The sequence below is a fragment of the Brassica napus genome, chromosome A6 (assembly GCF_020379485.1).
Source record: "Brassica napus cultivar Da-Ae chromosome A6, Da-Ae, whole genome shotgun sequence".
Taxonomy (NCBI): Eukaryota; Viridiplantae; Streptophyta; class Magnoliopsida; order Brassicales; family Brassicaceae; genus Brassica; species Brassica napus.
The window spans coordinates 2988753-3013054 of NC_063439.1; the positions used below are offsets into that span (position 1 = coordinate 2988753).

The following is a 24302-nucleotide window of genomic DNA, read 5'->3' on the forward strand; positions in this document are numbered from 1 at the left end:
TATCGGGAGGTTATAAGTGTACCATGATTATTGTTTTTGTTAAAGGCATCAAATGAACGTGGATCATGAATTAACTAATAGCATCTACAAAAAAAAACTCTATGATTTTTAACTATAGATTTTTTTTTGTTTTGAAAAGAACTTTAAAACTTCAAATTTAAAATGTAAGAGTATTCAAAACTTCGAATTTGAAATTTATGTTTTTATTTGCATTTAGGTCTTTACAATTAATTACACATAACATTTATGATTTTTAAATATTTTTTCATTTATTGTTTTAATCCTTAATTTTTTTATATCTCATAAATATTTCAAATTTGTTTTATAATTTAATTTTTGCACATAAAATTAAATAAAATATTAAAATAAGATTTATAATATTTTAAAACTAGAATTAGACAACAAAAATACTACAAAAGAATTTTAATATTTTTTTTAAAAAAATACATGAAAATATAATTATTACACAAATTTATATATTACAACAACACTAATAGTCTGATAAATTTTCCCAGAACCTCAAAAAAATTTAAAATATTGTGCAAACAAATTTTGTGTAACTGAAGAAAGAAAATTATGGAAATAATTTTGTGGAATAATGTGATATTTTCTTGTAGTTTAATATTTAGTTATGTATTTCTATTTATAGTTTTATATTTTAGTGTATAGTTTTATTAATTAATATTGCTGTAATATTTCTATAAATGTGCTAGTTATTTATAAACTTTTTATGGTTTTACACTAATTATAATAAAGTGTAAAATACAAATAATTTTGAAGTTAAATCTAAAGTTTTGATTTAGAGAAGAACAGCTAGAAATTTCAAATATAGATTTTGCAAACTTTAAAATGAAGAGTTTTCTACAAAAATGCTCTAAGCCTGCTACTTAAAAAATGTTGAGAAGATGTGTGTTGTGGACTTGAGAATATTAAGAGTGTGATGGATGATGTTTGTAATGATGTTTAATACACTTTAACCTTAACACGTGCTGGCTAAAACCACACGTGCTTGCCTTACCTTCCGTTCATTCTTTCGATAACTACTAAAAACCCATCACTCGCCACACAATCAAATGCCACTGCTCCTCCGCCGACCCCTCTCCCCCTCCCTCGTCTCCTCCTTCTTCCTCCGCCGCCGCTCAATGTCTTCCAAATCCGATCCAATCAGCCCCTCCAACACCCGAATCGGCTGGATCGGAACCGGCGTCATGGGCCGGTCAATGTGCGGACACCTAATCAAAGCCGGATACTCCGTCACCGTCTTCAACCGCACAATCTCCAAAGCCCAGCCTCTCCTCGCCATGGGCGCTAACCTCGCCGCCTCGCCGAACTCCCTCGCTTCCCAATCCGACGTCGTCTTCTCCATCGTCGGCTACCCCTCCGACGTCCGCCGCGTCCTCCTCGATCCAAACTCCGGCGCCTTATCCGGCCTCTCTCCCGGCGGCGTCCTCGTCGACATGACCACCTCCGAGCCTTCTCTAGCCGAGGAGATCTCCAAATCAGCTTCCTCCGCGGGCTGCTTCTCAGTCGACGCTCCCGTCTCCGGCGGAGACCTCGGCGCTAAAAACGGGAAGCTCTCGATCTTCGCCGGGGGAGACGAAGCAACGGTGAAGCGTCTGGATCCATTGTTTCGTTTAATGGGGAAAGTCAACTTCATGGGAGGGAGCGGGAAGGGGCAGTTCGCTAAGCTAGCGAATCAGATCACGATCGCTTCGACGATGGTGGGGCTCGTCGAAGGGATCGTGTACGCTCACAAGGCCGGGCTCGATGTGAGGAAGTTTCTAGAAGCGATTTCGACCGGAGCCGCGGGTTCGAAGTCGATAGATTTGTATGGGGAGAGGATTCTCAAGAGGGATTTCGATCCGGGGTTCTATGTGGATCATTTCGTTAAGGATTTGGGGATTTGTTTGAACGAGTGTCAGAGGATGGGGTTGGCTTTGCCTGGGCTGGCTCTTGCGCAGCAGCTTTACTTGTCTCTCAAGGCACATGGTGAAGGTGGTCTTGGAACTCAAGCTCTCATCTTGGCTCTTGAGCGACTTAATAATGTCTCTGTTCAACCAAGTGTCTGATTATGTTTTTATGTTGATTTGGAGAAAAAAGATTTGAACTTTTGTTGTGTATCGTTGCTTAAACATGAACTTTTGCTGGAATGTGTATTGTTTAGATATATAGAAGTGTATTGTTGGTTAGTTGCAAATGCAATTTAACACCGGAAAACGTAGAAACCTGAGGTAGAATGGATGTCAAACTGTTTTTATTCGAATTTGAGGTGATTTAGAAATTTATAGGTTAAGTTTTGAGTCTGACTCGTTACAAACCAAGATACGTTCTCATGTTTGTGCAAGTTGAATTACCGATAATAAGAAAACTTTGGGGCTTGGACGCAGTTATGAGAGTCTCAACTCTTGAGTTGCTATTTCGTTTATGATCCATCACCCTAAAAGCTTGACAAATTTCTTAGTTGATGTAAAATTGGACTAGATGTGTGATGTAGAATTTCTTTTTGTTTCTAGTGAGCTTTAGCCATTTAGGAGAGTGGTTGACTTGAGACTGATAACTGGTAGTGCTGATTTGTGAAATGTGAAATGTGAAATCTGGAAAACAATTGTATAATGTGTATTAGGCCTGGGCATATAGTCCGAACAGAAACAAAACCTTTGTCCGACAAAAGCGGTGCGGGGTCAAGTTTGGATCCTTCGGAAAAACGAATGTACTCAGATTTTTGGTATATTGGGTTATCGGGTTCGAGTATTATCGAAGAGTAGTATATCACACACCGACTTAGAGAACATCCTTTTAGCAGAGTAGTTAAGAGGAATCTATACAATGTATGTTGCGGCGAATCTAGAGTATTTATTTCCTGGGTGCACTATTGATAATAAAAGCTAAAAATGTACAAATAAGTTTTGAACCTGGGTTATTATGGGTGCACAAACTAACTTTTACCATCTAATCCACAAAAATCTATATGTTTTTACCCATAAAAATTTGAGTCTTAAAATATCTATGGGTGCATGTGCCACCACACCACATAAGGTGGCTTCGCCAGTCTATAGAGACACTGCCCACTGCATTTGCACTCGAGAAGAAATGAAGACGATACACTTGCTTAGATATGTTGAGTTGTCATTGTTGATAAGTTTTTTTTTGTTAATATGCCTCTATTGTTTTAAGTGTCATTAATTTATGAAGGTAACATGTTTCGTCTAGAATATGAGCGAAGCTGTATACATTAATGAATTTAGTGAACGGAGTTCTAATTTCTAATTAATTATATATGCAAAGACAATGTTCAAAAGAGAAACTGTTTTGGATCATACACTTAAAATTGTACAAACTTTCACGAGATGCAACATCTACATTATCCAAGTTGGTGATCAAAGACTTGTTCGTTCCTTCTTTAACTCTTTCGCTAAAACTAATATTTGCAGCTCTTCGTCCATCGTCTGGAACTTGTGCACTAAATTTTTAAAATCCCAACATTATTAATTTATAGAAGTATATCTTATTAAATCTAAATAAAAAGCATATATACTTTGATATTATGATTTATTTTATTCCATTAACAGCACCAAGATGATAATGTAGAAATCTCAAATCACCGGAAATCTTATATATAATTTACCAATGAAGATTGATTTGTATAAAATCCAAATTACTGAATCCACCTGGAAAACTTTAAGGTCAAAACATTTTTACAGTTTGGAGATATAATGTCTTGATTATATATACACTTAAAAAGTATAAATAAAAACTTCACCACTCCTATAAATCTCTCACTTAGAAATTGGAACATAATAAGAGGTTAATTAATCCAAAAGTCCAGTCTTCTCCTCAGCATCAAGTTGTGAATTGGCAGAGGCAGTTTTAGGCCCGCTTGTAGTAGAGAAGCTAAGCGTTCGGCTAAACTCGTTCTGCCAAAAATGGTTCCTCAATGCTTTAAGCTTCGGGTTAACCGTTGAGAAGCTAGGATCCGACAGCAACTCTTGCATCGCTGTCTTTCCCTCTAACAGACTCACCACTTGAGACATCGTAGGCCTTAGCGTCGGTGACGCGTTGGTGCACATCAACGCCACGTTCAACATCAGCATGGCTTCTTCTTCTGAGTAATCAGAGGCTAACGTCGGATCAACCAGCTCTAGTAAACATCCCTTCTCTTGCAAAACGTAAGCCTGCATGTATTTGAATGCAACAACGTTACATACTAAAAAAAAACAACAACGTTACATACTTTGGTTTATGATATTCTTTGAGTGAAAAAAAGAAAAAAAAAGATATTCTTTGAGTGGATGAAAGAGATGAGAATGTTTTACCCAATCAAGAAGGTAAACGAACTCCTCGCTTGGCCTAAAGTTTGTGTTACTCTTCCCACTTACGATCTCGAGTGCAACGACGCCAAAGCTATAAACATCTGCTTTCTCAGTCAAGTAACCACGCATGGCGTATTCTGGAGCCATATAACCTCTGCAATACAAATACAAAATATCAAAAAATATAAAAAAAAATGTATCCTTAAAGAGTATTTACGAGTAAAAAGAGAGACTTACACAGTTCCTGCAATACGAGTGCTGATGTGAGTGTTTCCATCATCGTTCAGCTTCGCCAAACCAAAGTCGGAGATCTTGGCGTTGAGATCCTTATCGAGTAACACGTTGCTCGCCTTTATATCTCTGTGTACAATCTTTATCCTAGACTCTTCGTGGAGAAATGTAAGTCCTTTAGCTATCCCCAAACAAATCTTCTTCCTCGTTGACCAGTCTAGTTTCAGCCTAGCACTCACATCCTTTCCTACAACAGCTCACAGAGATTTAGAGCATGCGGCATGGTTCAGTAGCAAACTCAGGATAAAAATATAAAAAAATTAAAACGTACCAAAGAGAGCACGAGATAGACAGTTGTTCTCCAAATACTCATACACCAATATCAACTGGTTTCCTTCAACACAGCAACCATATAGCTTCACAAGATTTGGATGTTGTAGAGCTGAGATCATTCCTATCTCATTTACAAACTCGCGGTTTCCCTGCCTTGATTTTGCAGACAATTGTTTTACTGCAATCAACTTTCCTTCTGACAATACACCCTGCACCAAGAAATGGGACCGGACCACCTTCTAGTTTTACTGTGAAACTTTTCATAAAAAAAGTTGAAGAACACAAGTGAATTTTTACCTTGTACACAGAGCCAAATCCACCTTCACCAATCTTCAATGTTGCATCGAAATTATCAGTGGCTGCTTTTATCTGTCGCAGAGTGAAACTTCCGGTTTGAAGATCTAAATTCCTTAGCTCTGTTCAGTCATAGACCAATCAATATATAAGTACTCTTCAGACATGTGAATAGATTCTATAAGATTCATAAGAAAACCAAAGCTTATATACCTTTGTCAATAGCATTTTTGTCAAGTCTTTTCTTCAAGAATATACCAAATATGAGCAATAAAAGAAGTGCTGCTGCAACAGGTATCCCTGCTTTTAGTATGATCTCTTTCTTGTCATGATACACAGGAGGTTTGAAATCTGAAACAAGCAACTATGAGATTCCATGATCCATTTTTAAAATGCAAGTAAGAAAAAAAAAACTTACTTGGTTCCACTGATATAGCTGATATCATAGGACCATAAACTCCTCTAATAGGAATGCCTGTTGTCCCTTTCCCCGCCCACCTCAAGCCAATCTTCACATTGTGGTCCGTTACATTTACCCGAAAGGATTTTATGACTGGCTTACCTGATCCACTAGCTGCTTCTTGAATGTTGAAGTTCTTAATGACCAACTTATCCTGTGTTCAGAGAAATGAGTAAGAACACTATATGTCATGGTTTACATTTTTTTGTCTACAGAGTTCCACAGACATACCTGAAGATAAATATCGAACAAACGTTTGCCGAGGCTGTAAAGAGTCTTGTCATCGGTGAAGGTGATCTCAGCGAAGTGAAGGTGTACAGTGTAGTTACCATTTCCAAGGCAGAGTCCATAGTAAGTTAGCGATGACGGAGAGACTCTAGCTGTCCTGTAAAGTCCAAAGCTGGGAGAGGAAGCATTAACTGTCAATCTGGATGTGTTCTGTACAATGTAATCATCAGCATCATCATCATTGTCCATGAAGTTCCCAGTGCTGCTATACGCCCAGTGATTGACACTGAAGAACATAGAAGGACCTTTGGAGTTTTGGTCAGCTTCATATGTTGTTCCTTTATCCACTTTAAGTTCTCCTCCTCCACAGTTTATGTACAAGTTATACTTATCTACAAATTAAAAAAAATAATAATTCAAATTTTAATCAAGAACATAATAGACCTGATCCGCATTTACTTCAAGTGTTAAAAACGTTGCTTACGATCTCTCTTAGGGAGACGACAAGGGATGTGATGAAGGTAACATGATGATTCCTTGCGTCTGAAACATCAAACAAGAGAATGTTTACTTTCAGTTCACTAAACATATGATTAAAAATGCACTACAGAGAGAGAGAGAGAGACGGTTGGTTTCTTACGATTTATTCCCCGTGGAGAAGCTTTCCACCCAATTACTAGGAAATGAAGCAAAGCATTTGTTATTTCTGCTAACGAATGAGCAAAGTATTCTGAATATAGGAGTAGTACACTTACGAGGTAACATCGCTGCATTTACTCCCGGTAATTGTACTTGCATCAGTAAAGCTGTTGTAAGAAACATCACTGCATATCATGACATCAAGAAGAACATATACAGTTTTAAAAGCCTGTGCTAAGTGGTAAAGCTGAAATTTAGCAGGGGAATAACGTACACGTTTTTGTTTTTATTAACGAAGTAGCTTGGAATAGCTCCTGTCAGCTTGTTTCCTGTCAAGTAACTGAAAGAGAAGATTTAGAAAAGCTTTCATGATTAGGAAGAATATTAAAAGCTAATTTTATTCTTTCTTTTTTTCCTTAGTGAACTGACGCACGCACTTACATGAAATCGGCTTTCTTCATATTTTCAAACGTTGAAGGAATCTCGCCAGTTAGCTGGTTGAAGCTGAGGTCACTACATAGTAAACAGAGAGTTCAATCTCATGAAAATATAAATAATATTAAAGGTCTACTTTGGTCAATGTATAAACATGACTTACAGTGTTTTAAGCTTCTTTAGCTTCCCAATATACTTTGGAATTTCACCATTTAAATTGCATTTTCTCAGTATCCTGCATTGGAAGTTGAATAAAATAAGGTTGCTAGCAAAACTTATACTCAGTAGACAACACAAATGTTGTATTGTTTTTAACTCACAGTGTCTTGATAGAGTCCAAGTTATTCAATGGAGGGAAAGGAGACGGTTTGCCTCCTAAGTCGCTAATCCTCCTGTCAATCACAACCCACCAAAGAAAAAACTATGATGACGAATGTTTCACGAAGGAAACCAATTTGAAAAGAAGTTGGTTTTGTTAATGGCTTTACAGGTCGGTCAAGCTGGTTAAGGCTGAAATACTAGAAGGTATCGGACCATCCAAACCTGAACCATGCAACTGCCTGCAAAAATTAAAAAAAAAACATGTTTGGTTTTGTATGTCTTTTCTCGAGGACATGCAAAAGTGCTTATGGAGAAGGAAGTAAACTCTTACAGTTTCATTATACTTGTCCAATTGCCGATAAAATCTGGTATCCGGCCAGTAAAGTTATTATCACTTATCCTCCTAGGATCACACAAATACAATCACTTAAGATATAACTAGAGATTATCCAACAAGGACTAAATTTGTTATTTGATGTTTGTCGTATGAACTATATTAATAAGACGAAATTATCTTACATATCAGTCAAGTTCTGGAGCAGTGCAAGTTCTTTAGGCAACGGGCCAGTGAAAGCATTTGAAGGAAGATGACTGATGCAAAAGCCAGAGAAGATGATAATATATTAGCCTACGTTACAATTGGTTATCAATTCTAAGGTTGTTGTTCTATGTCTATGTGAGAGAAAAGAAACTTTACAGTCTCTCCAAATGAATCATCCTTTTAATCTCAGGAGGGATTTGTCCTGAAAACAGATTTCCTTCGAGACTCCTGCGTAAGTTCAAATACATAGATCATTCTGAAACACTTTAGAATCATAAAGGAATGATTATTATGATTTTTTAAGCATGACCAGTTCTAATACTGACTCAGAACAAGTGTAAGAGGTGTAACAACGTACAAGTTTCTGAGCGTTGTAAGGCGAGTTAGGACTTTGGGGAATGGACCAGACAATCTGTTCCCCATGAAAGATCTGTGTATTGCACATAATAAAACCCCCACAAAGACAACAACGGTTATTACAAAACTAAAGAAAATGGTTTATATTTTAAAATCATTACATAAGCTTAAAGAAATATAGAGTCTAGTAACTTACAAATCTTCTACGCGCATAGAAGCCCATTCCTTTGGAATGGAACCAGTCAGATAGTTACGGCTAAGGTCTCTGCACCAGGATTGTATGTCTTAAGAACCAATTATATCTACTAAAACTGTAAGAAAGTATGAAAAATCTAAACTCATTTATTTTGCTTTGATGACTTACAAAACTTTGAGGTGACGAAGCTTGGAGAACTCAGGAGGGACAATGCCTGTTAAGTTCTGCGACTTCAGAGCTCTGCCAAAACAGAGCACAATAAACCGGATATGAGCTTAAACCGGATATGTGATTTCGATTTACCCACAGACTAAACCATAAATAATCTCGTTATTGTGACAACTGATAATGAGAAGATCTTTTTGTAAGGAACTATAAGTTCTGGGGCGAAAGAGTAACTTCTTAAAAACTTTGTGGGAAAAATCTTTTACATATTAAAACGTTAGACTAAAAAATATATACATAAAAGGGAAAACTAGTTTGTTTGTTTTTTTCATAAAAGTTTGTTATTTATGTTTTTAATAAATTTTGTGATATTTTATACTCCCTCTGTTTCATATTATAAGTAGTTTTAAAAAGAAAACAAATTATTTTAAAATATAAGTAATTTTCAGATTTCTGTATAACTTTTACTTTCATTAATTACAGTGTGATCAATCAAATTATAAAACTTACGTATGATCGGTTTAATAATATCCAAATTATATATCAAATGACTTTTAAAAAAAAAGTTATAACTTTTTTAATATTTGTGTTTTAAGTAAAACTACTTAGAAAGAGAGTAATTATTTTAAAATCATACTCCACTGGTTTACAACATCTACTAAACTACTGCAGCCATTGTTTTCATCTACTTAGACAATTTGTTTAAATTAAATTTAGTTTCATTTTAACATAATGGCAAGTAGATTTCTGACAACTCCCTTAGATTGCAGACACTGACTAAAATTTGTTTTGTAATAACATTAAAGTAATGATTTTTACTAATTAGTAATGTTAATTTATAAAATCTCAATTAAAAACATCTGTTTAAAAAGATTCATGAGGCGACAAAAAAAACTAATCAAATTTACTTTTGGAGGTAAGTTCATTGAATTGTTGGAATGTTTTTGTCTTTGCCGATTTATTAAGTCCGCGCAAATCTCTAGTTATGATAAAAACAAAATCGAAAGTAAACGCGTTATTTTGAATCCCATAGCCTATATATAGTCAACGGATCAGTCAATGATCAGCTGCCATGTACAGCTTGGCAAATAAACTTGTCGTCACAAAGAGACAAACCAAGCTTGTTGGCAAATAAATCTTCTGTAGTTTCATAAGTGTTTTATACATCCACGGTGATCCACCAAACTAAAACTATTCTTGAATTAGTTCTCTTAATCATCCTGAAAACGATATGCTTTGAATCCTGTATTTTTTGTGGGACAAAAATGCTTTAAATCTTGTTATCTTGCTAAAACGATAAGACTTTAATTTAGTAAGTTGGTAGAACATGGTATATAGTTAGCGGCTATCACTAAAGCGCGTGCGTCGTGTAGTTAATGAAAACATAATTAAATCTACGACCTCCTCACCAAGAAAGTAATTAGTGCGTTTTGTGACCATAAACATTCTCACTACTCTTGTTAGCTTTTGTTTTCCTTATTTTTTGCTTTAAAAAGTAAATAATAAATGTACGGATGCAATTCCTAAACACTGTTCATGAGAAAGTGATTTTTACCGTAGAATATTCATACTCCCTTGATTATTTACCGATGATCAGTACGTACATGACTCGGTACCGACATCATTATTAGACTAAAGATATATTTGTGAACCAAAAATGGGTAAAAAATATACTAGAAGATAAGGTGAGGAGGAGGAGGAAGAAGAGGCCTTACATTCTGATGACATGGCAAGATGAGTTCAGAGGAAGAAAGGAGCAATCGCAAGTGATATTACTCTCAAACTCTTTGGACGTGTAAGTGGTAACAACCCAGCTGCCTTGACCACTACATGGATCTTTGTTGAAGTCCCAGTCTTTCTTCCCTAGCTTTTTCCCTATCTCCTTTAGTGCTCTCACTTCCCATTTTCAATTTACAAAAACAAAACAAAAAACATATGAAAGTGCTTTGGTTTTAAAATTTCAAGAAATATCAAGAAGGTGATAGAGATGAATACACATAAACGTACGAGAGATGAGAGACAAAGGAAGAATCTTAGTTGGAAACTATTAAAGAGAATTAAGAAATCAGTTCAAAAAAAACTATTAAAGAGAAGGGGGACTGTGAAGTGTTTTAAGATTACCTTCAGCCTCGTGGAGTTTATTGTTGTCTGAAAATCCAAGACGCCCATGGAAAATCAGTGTGAAGAGGATGATGATGCAATATTTGCTAAGCCAAGAAATCATTTTTCAAATGGAAAAAGAAAGAATAAAATATTGTATCACTTCTCGGATAAAGCGTGTAAGAGATATGGAGAGAAAGACATATGGTGAATTAGGAAGTAGGTAATGGTAATGAGAGCTTATGGGCCACTTCAGTCGTCGAGATTTAAATATAGATGCTGTACTTTGTGATGTCTATCTTATATCAGCTTATTTAATAATTTAACATAAATGTTGACCAAATAATTAGAAAATATATCAGCTTATTAAATAGTATATATTATTATATTAGGAGTAATAATGGTACAAATTATTATGGAATTTATACTCCACCTTGAAATTGTTTATCTCAATTTCCACTTTATATCAGCTTATTTAATAATTTAACAAACTGTTGACTAAATAATTAGATAATATATCAGCTTATTAAATAGTCTATACTACTAAATTAGGAGTACTAATGGTACAAATTGTTATGGAATTTATACTTCACCTTAAATTTGAAAAAAAAAATCAAGTAACTAAACAAGACAAATCTGTTTTTCACATTCACCTTAGGTGTATATATTAATATTAATATTTAAAAATATATATATATATATATATTTATCATGATATTTAAGATAAATAATAAACATTAACCTATTCTACTGATATATATACTATTACTTTAAAAAATATTTTAATATATAATTATCATGATATTTAGAACATTTAATTAATAAATAGATATTAACAAATGATATTAACAATATTTACCGATAATATCATAATTACTTTTATCTTATATTTAGTTTTTGATTATTTTTGTTTTAGTTTTTGATTTTAATGACTAATATATAGCCAGATTCTCTGATTTTATTTTTATTGTAATATATATATATATATATATATATATATATATATATATATATATATATATAAGTATGCTAATATATCTTCATTAATCATTTTTTGTTTACTCGGTTTGTTCGCTTAATATACTGAATCATATCCATATATTGGGTTTCTTAAAAATAACATTCATTCGGTTTATTTGGTACTATCAAATTCAAACTATCTTTTCTATTTCGGTTTAGTTGGGTTTTAAATAGTTCGGTTTTACCGGATTGAATACTCCTAAACGTTCATTATTTTGTTGATCTTTTATATTTGTTATTTTATAATATTTTATGTACCACATGATTTCGTATCAGTCTAAATACAATAAGTGTTCAATTTCAAATACAAATTTCTTAATTTAATTATTACTATAAAAAAGATTTTGATCCAAGATCTACATCACATAGATAAAACTATAAAATAAAAAAACATAATTTAATACATTGATTACCAATATGAATCCAATATAAATATTCATTTTTTTATAATTATTAATAATTTAAAATGTGTATCTAATTTAATTATTATTTTTTATAAAAATAAACAATAAACATCAAAATTAAATTTTGTCATGTGCGAAACATTAACTAGTATTTATGTATAAAAATAAACAATAAACAATAAACATTAAAATTAAAAATTGTCATGGGCAAATATTATAACTATGAAATCCGATTATTTCTATATATCTAGCTTTTTAACATCTTTATCTCAATATTAGTTTTTTACTGGTTTCACCGATGATCAAAACCAACCCAAATATATATATAAATTTCAAAGAACAATTGTATAAATCTCGGATCCATGTCGAGAAAGGGTGAAATTGTTACACCATATACAAATAATTTGTTGACTCGCCCCATGCATGTCGGTTGTTTCATACTTTCATCGTATTTATGACAGTCGTTGAGATGAATTTTCAAAGTTCCATGATTGTTGATGCTAGTGGTCTGCTTATATTAGTCAAAAGGCATGTGTTACTAAGTTATGGATGTTGTGTACCCAACTACCCATTCCTTTTTGTTTCCCTTACGAGAGAGCCAGCAGAGAGGAGTAACAGAGTACTGTTAAAGTATTCATCATCCCCCACAGGCCCTAGTTTCCGTTCGGCTGTATTCTTTTAGATTTTTCCTTTTCTTTGTCACATGTTTTAATTGTTTTCATTAGCAACTTCTTTAACAGGCAAGCAAGACCAGCAAGAAAGAGAAATAGTGATAATAAAACAATAATTATTATTTTGTATTCACATTTTACACTAAGTGGGAAAATTCGACTTTCTGCCCGAGATTAGTAGTATATGTTTTGGTTTAAGATTTGTTCGATCGTCGAAAATTGTATTTTCTTTTGTGTTAGAAATTTAGTTAAACCCTATAAAAGTAATTTTTGTATGTTTAATATATACATCTAACAATTTCTAAAATGTTTAGCAAAGTGGGATTCCAGTTTTATATATAGGATCCCTTTCTCCTGGTCCCGGGTGATTACAATATTATTTGTAGCGGATAACTGCGTCTCATCTTGATTTTGGTTTCAAAGACCAAATACGCATTGCATTATTGGCTTAGCTTTCACTATGACAGGTGGCCAATCAGGCAATCACACTTTTTTGCAAAGAGAGGCATTCACAAACATATAAAGACTGCAAAAGGACAAAAAGAAAAAGTTTCAAAGTACTTTATTGCCTTTTTTTGCTTGTTATATTGTTGAGCTGTGGAACAACTGGAAGATTAAGATTGATAGCTAGAGAAAACCCGAAACTTGTCCAAGGTTTATATGACCTGGTATAAGTGAAAATATGATAATTTAGAATAAATGATGCGTATTCAGACGCACAGTTTCATCTCTTTTTGTCCGTCGACAATGTTAACCTCTAGACAGTTTTAACTTCCATTAAATGGCCGATTCATAAAGGTCCAATTGTTGATTTTAGATTACTTAGTGAAACGATACATAAAGTACCAAAATGAGACTGGTAGTTCTAGGCACCAAAGTACTTTTTTTTTTTAATTTCAACTGTTGGTTTTAGATTTAAGTATCCATTACCCACAAAAAAAAAGAAGAAGCTGAATACCATAGCTAGTATCTTGTATTATTCTTATGCATAAATATTGTTAATTAATGATCATGTTCCGTGATCTAGTGTTTTTATGGTGCTCACTTAACGTGGCTTCCGATGCGTACAACGATGCCATCAATGTCTCGAACGTATCCAACCTTTTGGCCCCATTCCTTGTCCTCCGGCTCGCTCACAGCCACCGCACCATTCTCCACAGCCCTCTACACAATGCATCATCTCACTCATATCAACAAAAATCGAAGATGTCGGTCATAATAAACATAACATATATATAGATACGGAGACGAGGAGTATATTAATGGAGTAACCTTGAAAGCCGCGTCAACATCAGCATAACAGAAGCAGACTTCGAGGGGTGCTCTCTCACGCTCTGAACGCGTAGACGACTGAACTTTACCGGTTAGGTCATCCGTCTCATGCTGGTGAAGCGGTGTGAATGCTATCGTTGTCTGCCCGCTCTCTAGCTCCCCCCACCTGTATATGTGATCAACTTATTCCCATCATATGCCAGAAGCAAGATTCTATACTATAAAAAAATATCAAGGTTGTAGTCATAATTACACATATAGATTTGTAAAAGAAATCTAAAAGAATAGAATATATATAGAAATAACCTGTGGGACTCGTCAAGACGACGAACGTTGTAACCAAAGGCTCTCGAATAGAATTCTACGGATTTCGCGACGTCCCTAACGTACACAACCGTGTAAGCATACGCTGGTTTTATGACATTCGACGCCATTTCTTTGATTCTCCGACTCATCATCAAAGCCTTCAAGGTCTATTACAAATACACAAGATCTCTCTTTACGGCGAGCTCAACACGTGGACGATTACGTGTCTATGCTCTTTTAGGGACTGCCACGTGAGCATTCGTCCATTTATAGTTGGGCCTACGATTTACAAACGGGCTTTTAAAAGCCTTAACTTCGGCGGAGGTGACGTGGCGATTTCGTTTTGTCAACTTAAACTAAAGGAAGCAATCTACCACCGTCGATGTGTTATAATCGACGTATTATATTTGTTATAAAGCTTTCACGCGGATCGCAATCTCTAACCATTGAAAGAAGATTGAATCGAACGGCTTACAATCTTCACCCTCTTTATACATATACGTCAATCTCTTCTCCTTTTCACCATCAGAAATTTACTCTATTGGTTTCCTTAAATACTTGTTAGAAGATGTCAGGAAGAGGGAAAGGAGGAAAAGGATTGGGAAAGGGAGGAGCCAAGAGGCACAGGAAGGTGCTTAGAGATAACATCCAAGGTATCACCAAGCCTGCTATTCGTCGTCTTGCTCGTCGAGGTGGTGTCAAGCGTATCAGCGGTTTGATCTACGAAGAGACCAGAGGAGTCCTCAAGATCTTTCTCGAGAATGTCATTCGTGACGCTGTTACCTACACAGAGCACGCCAGGAGGAAGACTGTCACTGCTATGGATGTGGTTTATGCTTTGAAGAGGCAAGGTCGCACTCTCTACGGTTTCGGAGGTTAAATCGACGGAGATGAGTAAATCCACGACTGTTGTATCATTTTCTGCTGTGTTGTTAGCCAACATTATGTTAAATTAATCTTAATCAAAAGTTGTGCTGTGATAATCCTCCATCTTCAAAGAAATTTATTTTATATTATAAAGATTACACAAAGTAAAAAAACAAAACGTTGAATAAAGAAAAATAAAGTAAAGAAACAAAACATTGAAGGTTGGTTGAAACAACATTCATCTCTATTTCGGGTTTAGTTTTGGAACAAGTTATAACGTTTTTTTATCTAACCAAAAAATGACCGTTTAGAAAAATTAAAATAAGCAACCAGGCTGAGTTAAGAAACAAAGTGAATTGTAAGCTAATAGTAATACTAGAGTGTTTCAGTGTCTTCTGAGAGTGCGTTCATGGAGTTGAACATTTCTATGGCTACCAACACCGAGAGGGAGAGTGTGGATGCTTTGATCTTCCCCTGATGGAAATACTCGCACGGGTTTGTGTCGAACGAGAATGTCTGAGAGCCAGCTGTGAAAGGAGAGACTTTGAAGCCTTTCCCATGAAGAGCATTGCCCCCAATGAGATAGCTGTAAATAGCTCACAAGGCTGTGACCGTCTTGGCTCAAGTCTATGCCCATGAAGCTGCTGTGTGTGTACCATATGATGAATACTCCCGCCGTTGCTACTCCCACATACATACCAATCACCTGTAGGTAAGATTATCCATTATCAGTCTAGAGTTAGAACCCGTTGCAATGTCAAACTGGAGGTGCTGGATCGTGGGTGTTGTAGAAGTTTCGGCCCGAGTTTTGGGCTTGTTCGGTCGCTCAAGCTGGCTTGTTCCAGTTGTTGCTGTGCCGATAGCCCCGACAAGGTTCTAAAGCGTGTTATTCCTTGTCATTCACGATTCTCTTGGGAGTATGCATCTTTAAGGTGTTAATGCGGATGGTCATGCACTACATTCAGTTCTTTTGGTACCATCAGCTCAGGCTATTCACTGTCCTCACAATTAGGATATCTCATTGGCATATGAATTGCTTTGTAATCTTGTTTTATCGGTAGAATTTAGGTGGTTCAAGAGATGGTTCATCTCGGGTCGTGAGGTGAATTCATTTCATAGTGATGAAAAATACAACGTCGTTTTTGAGTGTAGGATCATTCTACTAGATCTCGGCGTCGGCGTTGTATGTGGTTCAAATCTCCGTGAGGTTAAAATTTTTGTATTCATAATTTTGTTAATGAAAGTTGAAGTTGAGAAAAAAAAAAACAAAATAAAACTAAAGTATTGAGAAGGCGATACTGTAATTAAAGTCTAAAGACCATTTGTTCTTTTTATCATTGATGTACGTATGTTCTTTTTTTAGTCGTGAATAGCATGACAGATAAAAGAATGTCAAAGATTCTACGACTCAGCTAAAGGAATCAACGTATAATGTCTGAGATTGGAAAAAAGAAAGGGTGAACGTATGTAGTTTTTGCGTTGCATTTTATTCTATATGCAATTTTTCGATAAAAATTATTAATTACAATTTTCATACATCGTCCATATCCTCCGTTCCAAAACACGATCGGATCAAACAAGCCGACGCCGTCACCATAACCGCTGCGAAAATAGGAGGCATGAACAAATCGAAACGCGATCTCTTCACCATGTGAGACGGCACGCACACACTCTCCCCCGGAAAATCCATCGGAATCTTCACGAACCCATCTCCTCGACCGCACGAAGACGACACCGTAGACACAAAAGCTAACTCGGGAGCGAAAGAAGCCACGGCTACAGTGATCATGAGGAGCACCGTCCACGTTGTAGCCTGAACGATGACAGGCCAACGAGCCGAGACTCTTCTGAGAAACGGCTCCATTAGCGACGGAATACGGTGATACATTCCGATGATCAGGTCTCAAAAAGCTTTGCTTCTTGCGCTCTCCTTTTTGATGATATATCCCTGTTCTTCTTGCACGGTTAGTTTAAAGTTTAAACTAACTGCACTTCTTGTCTTAAAAAAAAACATTTTAGTTCTTGAATTACGTGCTTGCCCATTCTCTTTGAACTCTTCTCTTATTTCACCCTTCCTTTGCGGGTCTTCTCCTTCCTTCCCTTTCAGACTCCCACGTTTTCTGTCTACCTCAACAGCAAAACATTATTTTGTCTTTTTTAAAATAAAAAAATATCGGCAGGTTGTGTTTTTTATTTGGACATACAACAACTTTCAGACATTATTTTTAAACAACTGTAATCTGTAGTTAATTATGCTCTTTCCTCCATAATTCATATACCATATATGTATTGATATATCAACATTTGCCTTATTTGGAGTATAGAAAAATGCGGGGATAGGATTGACTGAGAAAAAATTTAAATATGATAATGACAGTTTTATATGGTTTTTGTTGCCTCACCTAAACTCTTTTGTTAGAGTTAAATAAGTGGGTTCAGCTAAATCTGATGCGTATGCACAGAGCATGACAAGATGATTACGATATGTGAAATTAGAAGGATCAAATTGAACTCTGTCCGTTTTGGGAAATGATAAAAAGCAATAGCAGTGGAATCAAGGAATCGATGGGAGTTGTGCACTCTGTCAGCAGCAACTTGAAACTTGAGATCAGGTGTACATACAGTTCTCTTTATGGTCCAGACTCATGCGTTAAGCTCATAGGGACTCATTACACTGAATAGTGGAGCAATATAAGTCTCAGCTATCTCAAACCCATATGTTTTTTGCGCGATACGTGCTCCAGACCACTCTCTACATGCTATGGCGGGAACGTAACTCTTGGAAGCATGGAGAGAAACCACACCCACAGGAAACTCTCTTCAGGGTCATTGATTGACAAGTAAAAAACAGAACAAGCACAATAAAGACACATGACAAGAATCTGGCTACTGAGGACTTAATTTTTTAATTTCATATGCTGCTAAAAAAGTTATAAACAAAGTAGCTAATGCTGTAAAAAAGTACTTTTAAAAAAAATCAAATTTAACATTTTATTCAGAAAAAAAAGAAATAGCAGTGGAAAAAAATCGGCCAGTCCAAACAAATATAAAATCCATCATTTCCACAAAATATATAAACCCCCCCAAAACGCGGTAACGGATATAATACAACGACTGTGGTGAAAAGCCCACTGGGCCTAAAACAAAGCTCAAAACGCAGCGCATTAACGTTTATTCATTTGTTTCTTTTTTCCTTTTCCGCTTGCTCTAGCATATAAAATGTCGAGAAAACCCTAGCTCTCCTTCTCTGCTCCGTCACTGCCTCTCGAGCTAACCAACCTAAGGTACGACGACAGTCTCGACTCTCTTAGCTCCCACACCAAAGTGTTTCTGCATATCATTCATGTCTTGTGTGACGATTCTAGTGTTTACTTTACATAGGTGAACTTAGGAACGCTTGATTTTGTTATCAGAGTCTTAGCTATTCAGATTGAAATCAAGTTTTGTGAATGACTTAATATCTATCCTTCTTTGACTTTCGTTGTCGGTGTGATTTAGTTATTTAGCAGAGGCTTTGAGTTTTTGGGAGAAAAAATGGTGAGAATCAGTGTGCTCAACGATGCTCTCAAGAGCATGTTCAATGCCGAGAAACGTGGCAAGAGGCAGGTCATGATCAGGCCTTCTTCCAAAGTCATCATCAAGTTTCTCATCGTTATGCAGAAGCACGGTATGCTTTTTATTAATACACATTCATTCATTCCCCCCCATTGTTCTTTGGAGTTAATTCACTCAAATGCAGGTTACATCGGTGAGTTTGAGTATGTGGATGACCACCGATCCGGCAAAATCGTTGTCGAATTGAACGGAAGGTTGAACAAGTGTGGCGTTATCAGCCCTCGTTTTGATGTTGGTGTCAAGGAGATTGAAGGTTGGACTGCTCGTCTGCTTCCTTCCAGACAGGTTCGGTATCTCTTTGTATAACTTGTCTCAAGATTTGAAGAGTATTATTTAATGGATTGTAACGATTTGGAATGTGCAGTTTGGGTACATTGTGCTGACTACCTCTGCTGGTATTATGGACCATGAAGAAGCGAGGAGAAAGAATGTCGGAGGCAAGGTTCTCGGCTTCTTCTATTGAGATCTTTTATGACGAAAGAGACTTCTTTGTTCTGCTATTTTTTAACTTTTGTCATCCATTTTCTTTGAGACTTCACTTTGTTTTTGTTTCGAATTTTGTGGTTATTGGATAGTTCTTAAACTACATTTTTCTTTTGGTCTCAAGTTCTTGAGAGATTCATTCCATCTAAAGTCTCCTATTTATTCAGTCTCTTATCTTGCCTAGAGTCTTTTATCTCACTGTACCATCTTGTTTAACATACGATGGATACAAATTACAATCATGCAGGTACAGATTTTGTTAATTCGTTACATGAAGGAGCCTTTATGTTTTAACCGATCGGAGGAAATGGCTTGATACAATTATTGCGGAAAAACTAGATGTATATAATAGTTAGACAAGAGCTAACACATCACTGTAGTTCTCATCAATAAAACGTGGAAAAAAAACTCTTCAACAACAGCAAGAAACAAGAATCGACTGCCAAAGGTTACATGGTTGCCCAATTTTCTAATTCTATTTTTCTTCCATAAAATTTTATCACACCTTATTAGAAAATGATGGTCTACGGATCACTCTTCCCGTCTCCAGCCTTATATCTCTGTCGCGCGTCTCATCTCATGTCCGGCGCCGGAAGCTCGCAGGTAGCTTCACTTTTATGTAGATATGTAAAGATAAAAGAGAGAGAGGAAGGTTTGATGAGCATCATCCATTGATGGCCTTTACGACCTCAATAAAGAGAAGCCAAATGAGAGAGACGTCTCTTTTAGTGTTTATAGACCAAAAAAAAGTGGGTCGTTGTAGAGGGTATCTTCGAAAGCATATGCTTCAAACCATTAACTTAGCTGACCTGAGACTCCATTATTATTACTTTTTTTCACTTTATGTTTTCTTGCTTGTTTTAAAAAAAATTAGATTTTAGTATTGACGTGTGAGTAACATGGGCTACTCGCCACGAAAGTAGAAAGAAAGTGAGGACCGCTTTGCCTCGTTGTTTCTCATTGGACTACCTTCCCACTGTTCGATCTATCATTTTTACGAGGTTACCAAAACTGGAAAAAAAAAAAGACTGGTTCACCCTTTTATTTTGCTACTTAAATTTACTTTGGGAATTTAGGTTATGTTGGTAAGTTCTCCACCGAACACAATGTTCCTAATTATGAAAACTCCCTCAACCAATCAACAAGTTGCTTTCCACTGTTATCTTGAATTCATATTTGCAAACTGTTAATCCTTGCGGCGGATGGCAAACACACAAGTTTAGTTGGACAAGTCATATAATTTGTTTTACTTTTTTGTAAAGGTAAACGCAACCAATCCAAACTTTGGATTTGTTTTGTGTTTGCAAAACGCTTCTCAGTGAATATTACTGAAAATGATTGTAATAAGTATTTCGGACTGCACTTTTACGACGTGTTAAAGTGGGATTTGAATTTTATTAAGGTAATGATCTTGATCGAAATGAACACTAAGTGGCTGTAGTTTAGTGGTGAGAATTCCACGTTGTGGCCGTGGAGACCTGGGCTCGAATCCCAGCAGCCACATAAATTTTGATTTTTCTATTTCACTTACATGGGCCTGTAATTGGTTTACGGCTAAAAGTTACTGGCTCTTGTGGGCCCATATAAAAACTGGATAGTTATTTCTTTCGGAGTGAGAGTGTAACCGCCAGAAGGAATAATGTACTTTTTTGACTTTTGATATAATAATTAACTAAATAAATATTTTAAAAGGATTTGCTGCCAGAAAATAATGGATTGTATCTTTAAAATGTTTTCTTTTTACATTTATATTTAAAAAATCTGTTGCCAACGATTTTATCTTTAAACTAATCCGTCATGTTGCTCGTTGGGATTTATATAAATTCCAGTGTTGAGTTGTTGCCAATTGTATTATTAGATAAATCCGTTAAAATATATAGATAATATACAGCCTCGTCAGCAAAATTATATCATCAATCAATTACTTCAAATAAACCCACGATAAGATTTCTTCATTTCACCCTTAATCCTATTCAAAGATAAGATAAAAACGTAAAAAAGGAAAACGTAATATTTATTACAAATATTAAGGGATTCGATTCGTCCAGTAATACATCAGTTTCAGTAGATTGATTTAATAGCATTAAATCTATTCAAATAAAATGAAGAACGTGATGGATTCTCATTAATATCTTTTTATTAAAAAAACTGAATTATCAGCGAGAAAGCATCTTTATTCGGTAGAGTCAATATCGATAATTACAAAATTATAGAAACAAATAAATCATTTAAGATCGTGACCATAAAGAAATGGATTAACATTCAGATCAAAACATTAAATACAATAGTTATCCCAAAGTAAAAAAAAAAAAAAACATAATCTCCTTCTCTCTTGTATATATATATATACGCGTCACGTCTCATTCACAAACCCACACATCAAAAACACTCTCTTTAGTCTTTACCACTTTCTTCTTCTCTGATCTTCTGAGATAAATTGAAACGATGGAGCTTGATCTTACACCGAAGTTGCCAAAGCAAGTGTACGGAGGAGATGGAGGATCGTACTTCGCGTGGTGCCCTGAAGAGCTTCCGATGCTGAAAGAGGGTAACATCGGAGCAGCGAAGCTCGCTCTTGAGCAGCACGGTTTCGCTGTTCCTCGTTACTCTGACTCTCCCAAGGTCGCCTACGTCCTTCAAGGTTCGGTCTTCCCTTATAAAGTTGTTGACTTTATGAATCTGATCGGACTAAAGTTTCGGATTTGATCTCTTTGTTTCTTCCAAAGTTGTTTACTTTAATGAATCTAATCATCTAACGTGTAAGAAAGGTTGAGACTTTACGTTTGTTGACTCTGTTTTCAGGATCTGGAACGGCGGGGATTGTACTCCCTGAGAAGGAGGAGAAGGTGATTGCTATCAAAGAAGGAGACTCCATTGCTCTCCCCTTTGGTGTGGTGACATGGTGGTTTAACAGCGAGGAGACAGAGCTTGTTGTCCTCTTCCTCGGTGAAACCCACAAGGCTCACAAGAGAGGACAGTTCACTGACTTTTACCTCACCGGCTCTAACGGAATCTTCACCGGTTTCACGACCGAGTTTGTTGGCAGGGCGTGGGATCTCGACGAGGGGACGGTTAAGAAGCTTGTGGGTTCTCAGACCGGTAAAGGGATTGTGAAGCTTGACGCTGGTTTCAAGATGCCAATGGCCAAGAGCGAGGATCGTGAGGGGTTTGTGTTGAACTGTTTGGAAGCTCCTCTTGATGTAGACATCAAGGACGGTGGGAGAGTTGTTGTCTTGAACACTAAGAATCTTCCTCTTGTTGGGGAGGTTGGGTTTGGTGCTGATCTTGTTAGGATCGATGCGCATTCCATGTGTTCGCCAGGGTTCTCTTGTGACTCGGCTCTTCAGGTGACTTACATTGTTGCTGGGAGTGGGAGAGTCCAGGTCGTTGGCGCTGATGGGAAGAGAGTTCTTGAGACTCATATCAAGGCTGGTTCTCTCTTTATTGTTCCGAGGTTCTTTGTTGTTTCCAAGATTGCTGATCCTGAGGGCATGTCTTGGTTCTCTATTGTGACTACTCCCGAGTAAGAGTCCTATATGCCTTTTCTCTTGAGTCATTCAAATGAAAGAAACTAAAGTTGTGTGTGTGTGTGTGTGTTTGTTTGTTGTAGTCCGATCTTTACGCATTTGGCTGGGAGGACATCGGTTTGGAAGGCATTGTCTCAAGAGGTGCTGCAGGCGGCGTTTAAGGTTGATCCGGAGGTGGAGCAGTCTTTCCGTTCAAAGAGAACTTCGGACGCCATTTTCTTCCCTCCTTCCAACTGAAGAAGACGAGGAGATGAGAACAAGAACCAGCTTTGTGGTTAATCGTTGGTTTTTTTCCCTTTGTTTTTCTCTTTACTTGTGATCCACGGAAGTACTTAGGGTTTTTCTCTTGTGTTTTATCCTGGACCGGTTCTGTTCTCTTTGTTGGTCTTTACGCTTTGTTATTGAAATAAAACAGTATCTAAAAGCTTGCAAGGTTTTTTACATTTGAAAACTATCAACATTACTATTTTGTAAATCTTTCGTAACTTTCTCGAATACACATTATTTTATAAATTTTTTGTAACTTCAACATTTAGGATAAGGTACACCACAAGTTGATAAGACCATGTGTGCATATTTGGATTTAACATACTGACCAAATCTTGGATCTTTTATGTAACCACATAGACACGATTGTTGTTTTTTCAGTACTCCGCAACATTCTGTCGTCGGTTTACTTCCAGTTTGAACTGCTGGGATGCATGGTTTAAGTTCTCCCGGGACGCATACCCCATTTGTCCCCTCTTCCACGACCGCATTGGTCCGAGCCAAAGACGAGACAAAAATGAGCACAAATGCTATGCATATTGCTCCTGTGAACTTCATAATTTTATAATCTTAGTGACTTCTTTCAAACTAGATCTAGTTTTTTTTTTTTTTGAAAATATTTGCGATGATGATTTTGAGGTGTTAATGGCAAAGCTATTATATAGGTGGACTAGAGTAAAGTTTGCAACAATAAGCTGGCTTTTTAGGTAGTGTAGTTTGTCTTTTTAATTAAATCTTGAAGCATTTATTACGATAATTAAAAGATATTGACATATGTATACAAGTATTTATATTATGTTACACTTTAGCAATCTATTAAAAGAAAACTACATACTAAAAAAATATCCAAATTCACAAGCAATTATATATATTAATTGATAATATTTAATAACTGAGGTGAAAGTGTAATGTAATAATCTATAATAAAACTAAAATCATCAATGCACATGTATATTATATTTGAGCAATATATAAATCTGATCTGAAAATTAATTATTATCTTTGATGTACTTTAAAATAATTTTTTTTTGGAAAAGTGAAACCAACCAAAGAAAAAGAATCTGTACTTACTATGATTTTTTTTCACAACTAATGTCAATATTTTGTAAATATAAACTTTAATACTGTATATAGTTGGACGAGGACTCTTTTTATACGATAAAACAGAATTTAATTGATAATTTTGAGAATGACATGTATCTTTAAAAAACAAATAAACAATTTTTATATCTTATTTTTGAAAAATATATTTTAAAATGA

The 24302-nt window shown here is 35.8% G+C and overlaps 7 protein-coding genes and 1 non-coding gene across 8 annotated transcripts; 5 read left to right on the forward strand and 3 right to left on the reverse strand.

Annotated features, from left to right (window-relative positions):
• Nucleotides 1-885: 885 nt before the first annotated feature.
• Nucleotides 886-2189, forward strand: LOC106346396 (probable 3-hydroxyisobutyrate dehydrogenase-like 1, mitochondrial). The gene has a single exon (XM_013785707.3). The coding sequence runs from the start codon at nucleotides 1074-1076 to the stop codon at nucleotides 2067-2069; it is 996 nt and encodes a 331-aa protein (XP_013641161.2). The 5' UTR covers nucleotides 886-1073; the 3' UTR covers nucleotides 2070-2189.
• A 1466-nt stretch (nucleotides 2190-3655) lies between these two features.
• Nucleotides 3656-10857, reverse strand: LOC106349743 (probable LRR receptor-like serine/threonine-protein kinase At1g07650). The gene is made up of 24 exons (XM_048782032.1): nucleotides 10632-10857; nucleotides 10226-10406; nucleotides 8514-8585; nucleotides 8346-8414; nucleotides 8151-8222; nucleotides 7949-8020; nucleotides 7771-7842; nucleotides 7583-7654; nucleotides 7419-7490; nucleotides 7251-7322; nucleotides 7094-7165; nucleotides 6937-7008; nucleotides 6770-6835; nucleotides 6612-6680; nucleotides 6497-6532; nucleotides 6341-6399; nucleotides 5860-6248; nucleotides 5587-5782; nucleotides 5382-5519; nucleotides 5172-5290; nucleotides 4873-5083; nucleotides 4548-4788; nucleotides 4314-4464; nucleotides 3656-4172 (listed from the first exon to the last, which is right to left on the reverse strand). Exons 1-24 carry the CDS (start codon nucleotides 10732-10734, stop codon nucleotides 3810-3812), a joined length of 3039 nt encoding a protein of 1012 aa, XP_048637989.1. The 5' UTR covers nucleotides 10735-10857; the 3' UTR covers nucleotides 3656-3809.
• A 2760-nt stretch (nucleotides 10858-13617) lies between these two features.
• Nucleotides 13618-14450, reverse strand: LOC106346391 (uncharacterized protein Mb0911c). The gene is made up of 3 exons (XM_013785703.3): nucleotides 14284-14450; nucleotides 13978-14143; nucleotides 13618-13869 (listed from the first exon to the last, which is right to left on the reverse strand). The coding sequence occupies exons 1-3, from the start codon at nucleotides 14433-14435 to the stop codon at nucleotides 13747-13749; spliced, it is 441 nt and encodes a 146-aa protein (XP_013641157.2). The 5' UTR covers nucleotides 14436-14450; the 3' UTR covers nucleotides 13618-13746.
• Nucleotides 14451-14797: 347 nt separating this feature from the next.
• On the forward strand, nucleotides 14798-15266 carry LOC106346394 (histone H4). The gene has a single exon (XM_013785705.2). It carries the CDS (start codon nucleotides 14852-14854, stop codon nucleotides 15161-15163), a length of 312 nt encoding a protein of 103 aa, XP_013641159.1. The 5' UTR covers nucleotides 14798-14851; the 3' UTR covers nucleotides 15164-15266.
• Nucleotides 15267-16618: 1352 nt separating this feature from the next.
• On the reverse strand, nucleotides 16619-17390 carry LOC106349742. Its single transcript, XM_022720566.2, has one exon. It carries the CDS (start codon nucleotides 17036-17038, stop codon nucleotides 16682-16684), a length of 357 nt encoding a protein of 118 aa, XP_022576287.1. The 5' UTR covers nucleotides 17039-17390; the 3' UTR covers nucleotides 16619-16681.
• A 930-nt stretch (nucleotides 17391-18320) lies between these two features.
• Nucleotides 18321-19414, forward strand: LOC106346392 (40S ribosomal protein S15a). Its single transcript, XM_013785704.3, has 4 exons — nucleotides 18321-18434; nucleotides 18649-18817; nucleotides 18890-19050; nucleotides 19130-19414. The coding sequence occupies exons 2-4, from the start codon at nucleotides 18685-18687 to the stop codon at nucleotides 19226-19228; spliced, it is 393 nt and encodes a 130-aa protein (XP_013641158.1). The 5' UTR covers nucleotides 18321-18434; nucleotides 18649-18684; the 3' UTR covers nucleotides 19229-19414.
• A 1265-nt stretch (nucleotides 19415-20679) lies between these two features.
• Nucleotides 20680-20751, forward strand: TRNAH-GUG. The gene has a single exon. It is a non-coding gene; the product is annotated as a tRNA-His (tRNA).
• An 854-nt stretch (nucleotides 20752-21605) lies between these two features.
• LOC106346390 (glutelin type-B 5-like) lies at nucleotides 21606-23211 on the forward strand. Its single transcript, XM_013785702.3, has 3 exons — nucleotides 21606-21889; nucleotides 22051-22771; nucleotides 22859-23211. The coding sequence occupies exons 1-3, from the start codon at nucleotides 21694-21696 to the stop codon at nucleotides 23010-23012; spliced, it is 1071 nt and encodes a 356-aa protein (XP_013641156.2). The 5' UTR covers nucleotides 21606-21693; the 3' UTR covers nucleotides 23013-23211.
• The last annotated feature ends 1091 nt before the right edge of the window (nucleotides 23212-24302 follow it).

What these genes read in the sequence shown, in the direction of transcription:
- LOC106346396 (XM_013785707.3), top strand. Translation starts at nt 1,074, where the DNA reads ATGCCACTGCTCCTCCGCCGACCCCTCTCCCCCTCCCTCGTCTCCTCC.
- LOC106349743 (XM_048782032.1), bottom strand. Translation starts at nt 10,734, where the DNA reads ATGATTTCTTGGCTTAGCAAATATTGCATCATCATCCTCTTCACACTG. An exon ending in TTAACCAGCTTGACCGACCT is followed by an intron (nt 7,323 to 7,418) that starts GTAAAGCCATTA and finishes TGTGATTGACAG; the next exon opens with GAGGATTAGCGACTTAGGAG. An exon ending in TCGTTTACCTTCTTGATTGG is followed by an intron (nt 4,173 to 4,313) that starts GTAAAACATTCT and finishes AAATACATGCAG; the next exon opens with GCTTACGTTTTGCAAGAGAA.
- LOC106346391 (XM_013785703.3), bottom strand. Translation starts at nt 14,435, where the DNA reads ATGATGAGTCGGAGAATCAAAGAAATGGCGTCGAATGTCATAAAACCA. An exon ending in CGTCTTGACGAGTCCCACAG is followed by an intron (nt 14,144 to 14,283) that starts GTTATTTCTATA and finishes TCACATATACAG; the next exon opens with GTGGGGGGAGCTAGAGAGCG. An exon ending in ATGTTGACGCGGCTTTCAAG is followed by an intron (nt 13,870 to 13,977) that starts GTTACTCCATTA and finishes TGCATTGTGTAG; the next exon opens with AGGGCTGTGGAGAATGGTGC.
- LOC106346394 (XM_013785705.2), top strand. Translation starts at nt 14,852, where the DNA reads ATGTCAGGAAGAGGGAAAGGAGGAAAAGGATTGGGAAAGGGAGGAGCC.
- LOC106349742 (XM_022720566.2), bottom strand. Translation starts at nt 17,038, where the DNA reads ATGTATCACCGTATTCCGTCGCTAATGGAGCCGTTTCTCAGAAGAGTC.
- LOC106346392 (XM_013785704.3), top strand. Translation starts at nt 18,685, where the DNA reads ATGGTGAGAATCAGTGTGCTCAACGATGCTCTCAAGAGCATGTTCAAT. An exon ending in CATCGTTATGCAGAAGCACG is followed by an intron (nt 18,818 to 18,889) that starts GTATGCTTTTTA and finishes ACTCAAATGCAG; the next exon opens with GTTACATCGGTGAGTTTGAG. An exon ending in GTCTGCTTCCTTCCAGACAG is followed by an intron (nt 19,051 to 19,129) that starts GTTCGGTATCTC and finishes TGGAATGTGCAG; the next exon opens with TTTGGGTACATTGTGCTGAC.
- LOC106346390 (XM_013785702.3), top strand. Translation starts at nt 21,694, where the DNA reads ATGGAGCTTGATCTTACACCGAAGTTGCCAAAGCAAGTGTACGGAGGA. An exon ending in GGTCGCCTACGTCCTTCAAG is followed by an intron (nt 21,890 to 22,050) that starts GTTCGGTCTTCC and finishes CTCTGTTTTCAG; the next exon opens with GATCTGGAACGGCGGGGATT. An exon ending in TCTATTGTGACTACTCCCGA is followed by an intron (nt 22,772 to 22,858) that starts GTAAGAGTCCTA and finishes TGTTTGTTGTAG; the next exon opens with TCCGATCTTTACGCATTTGG.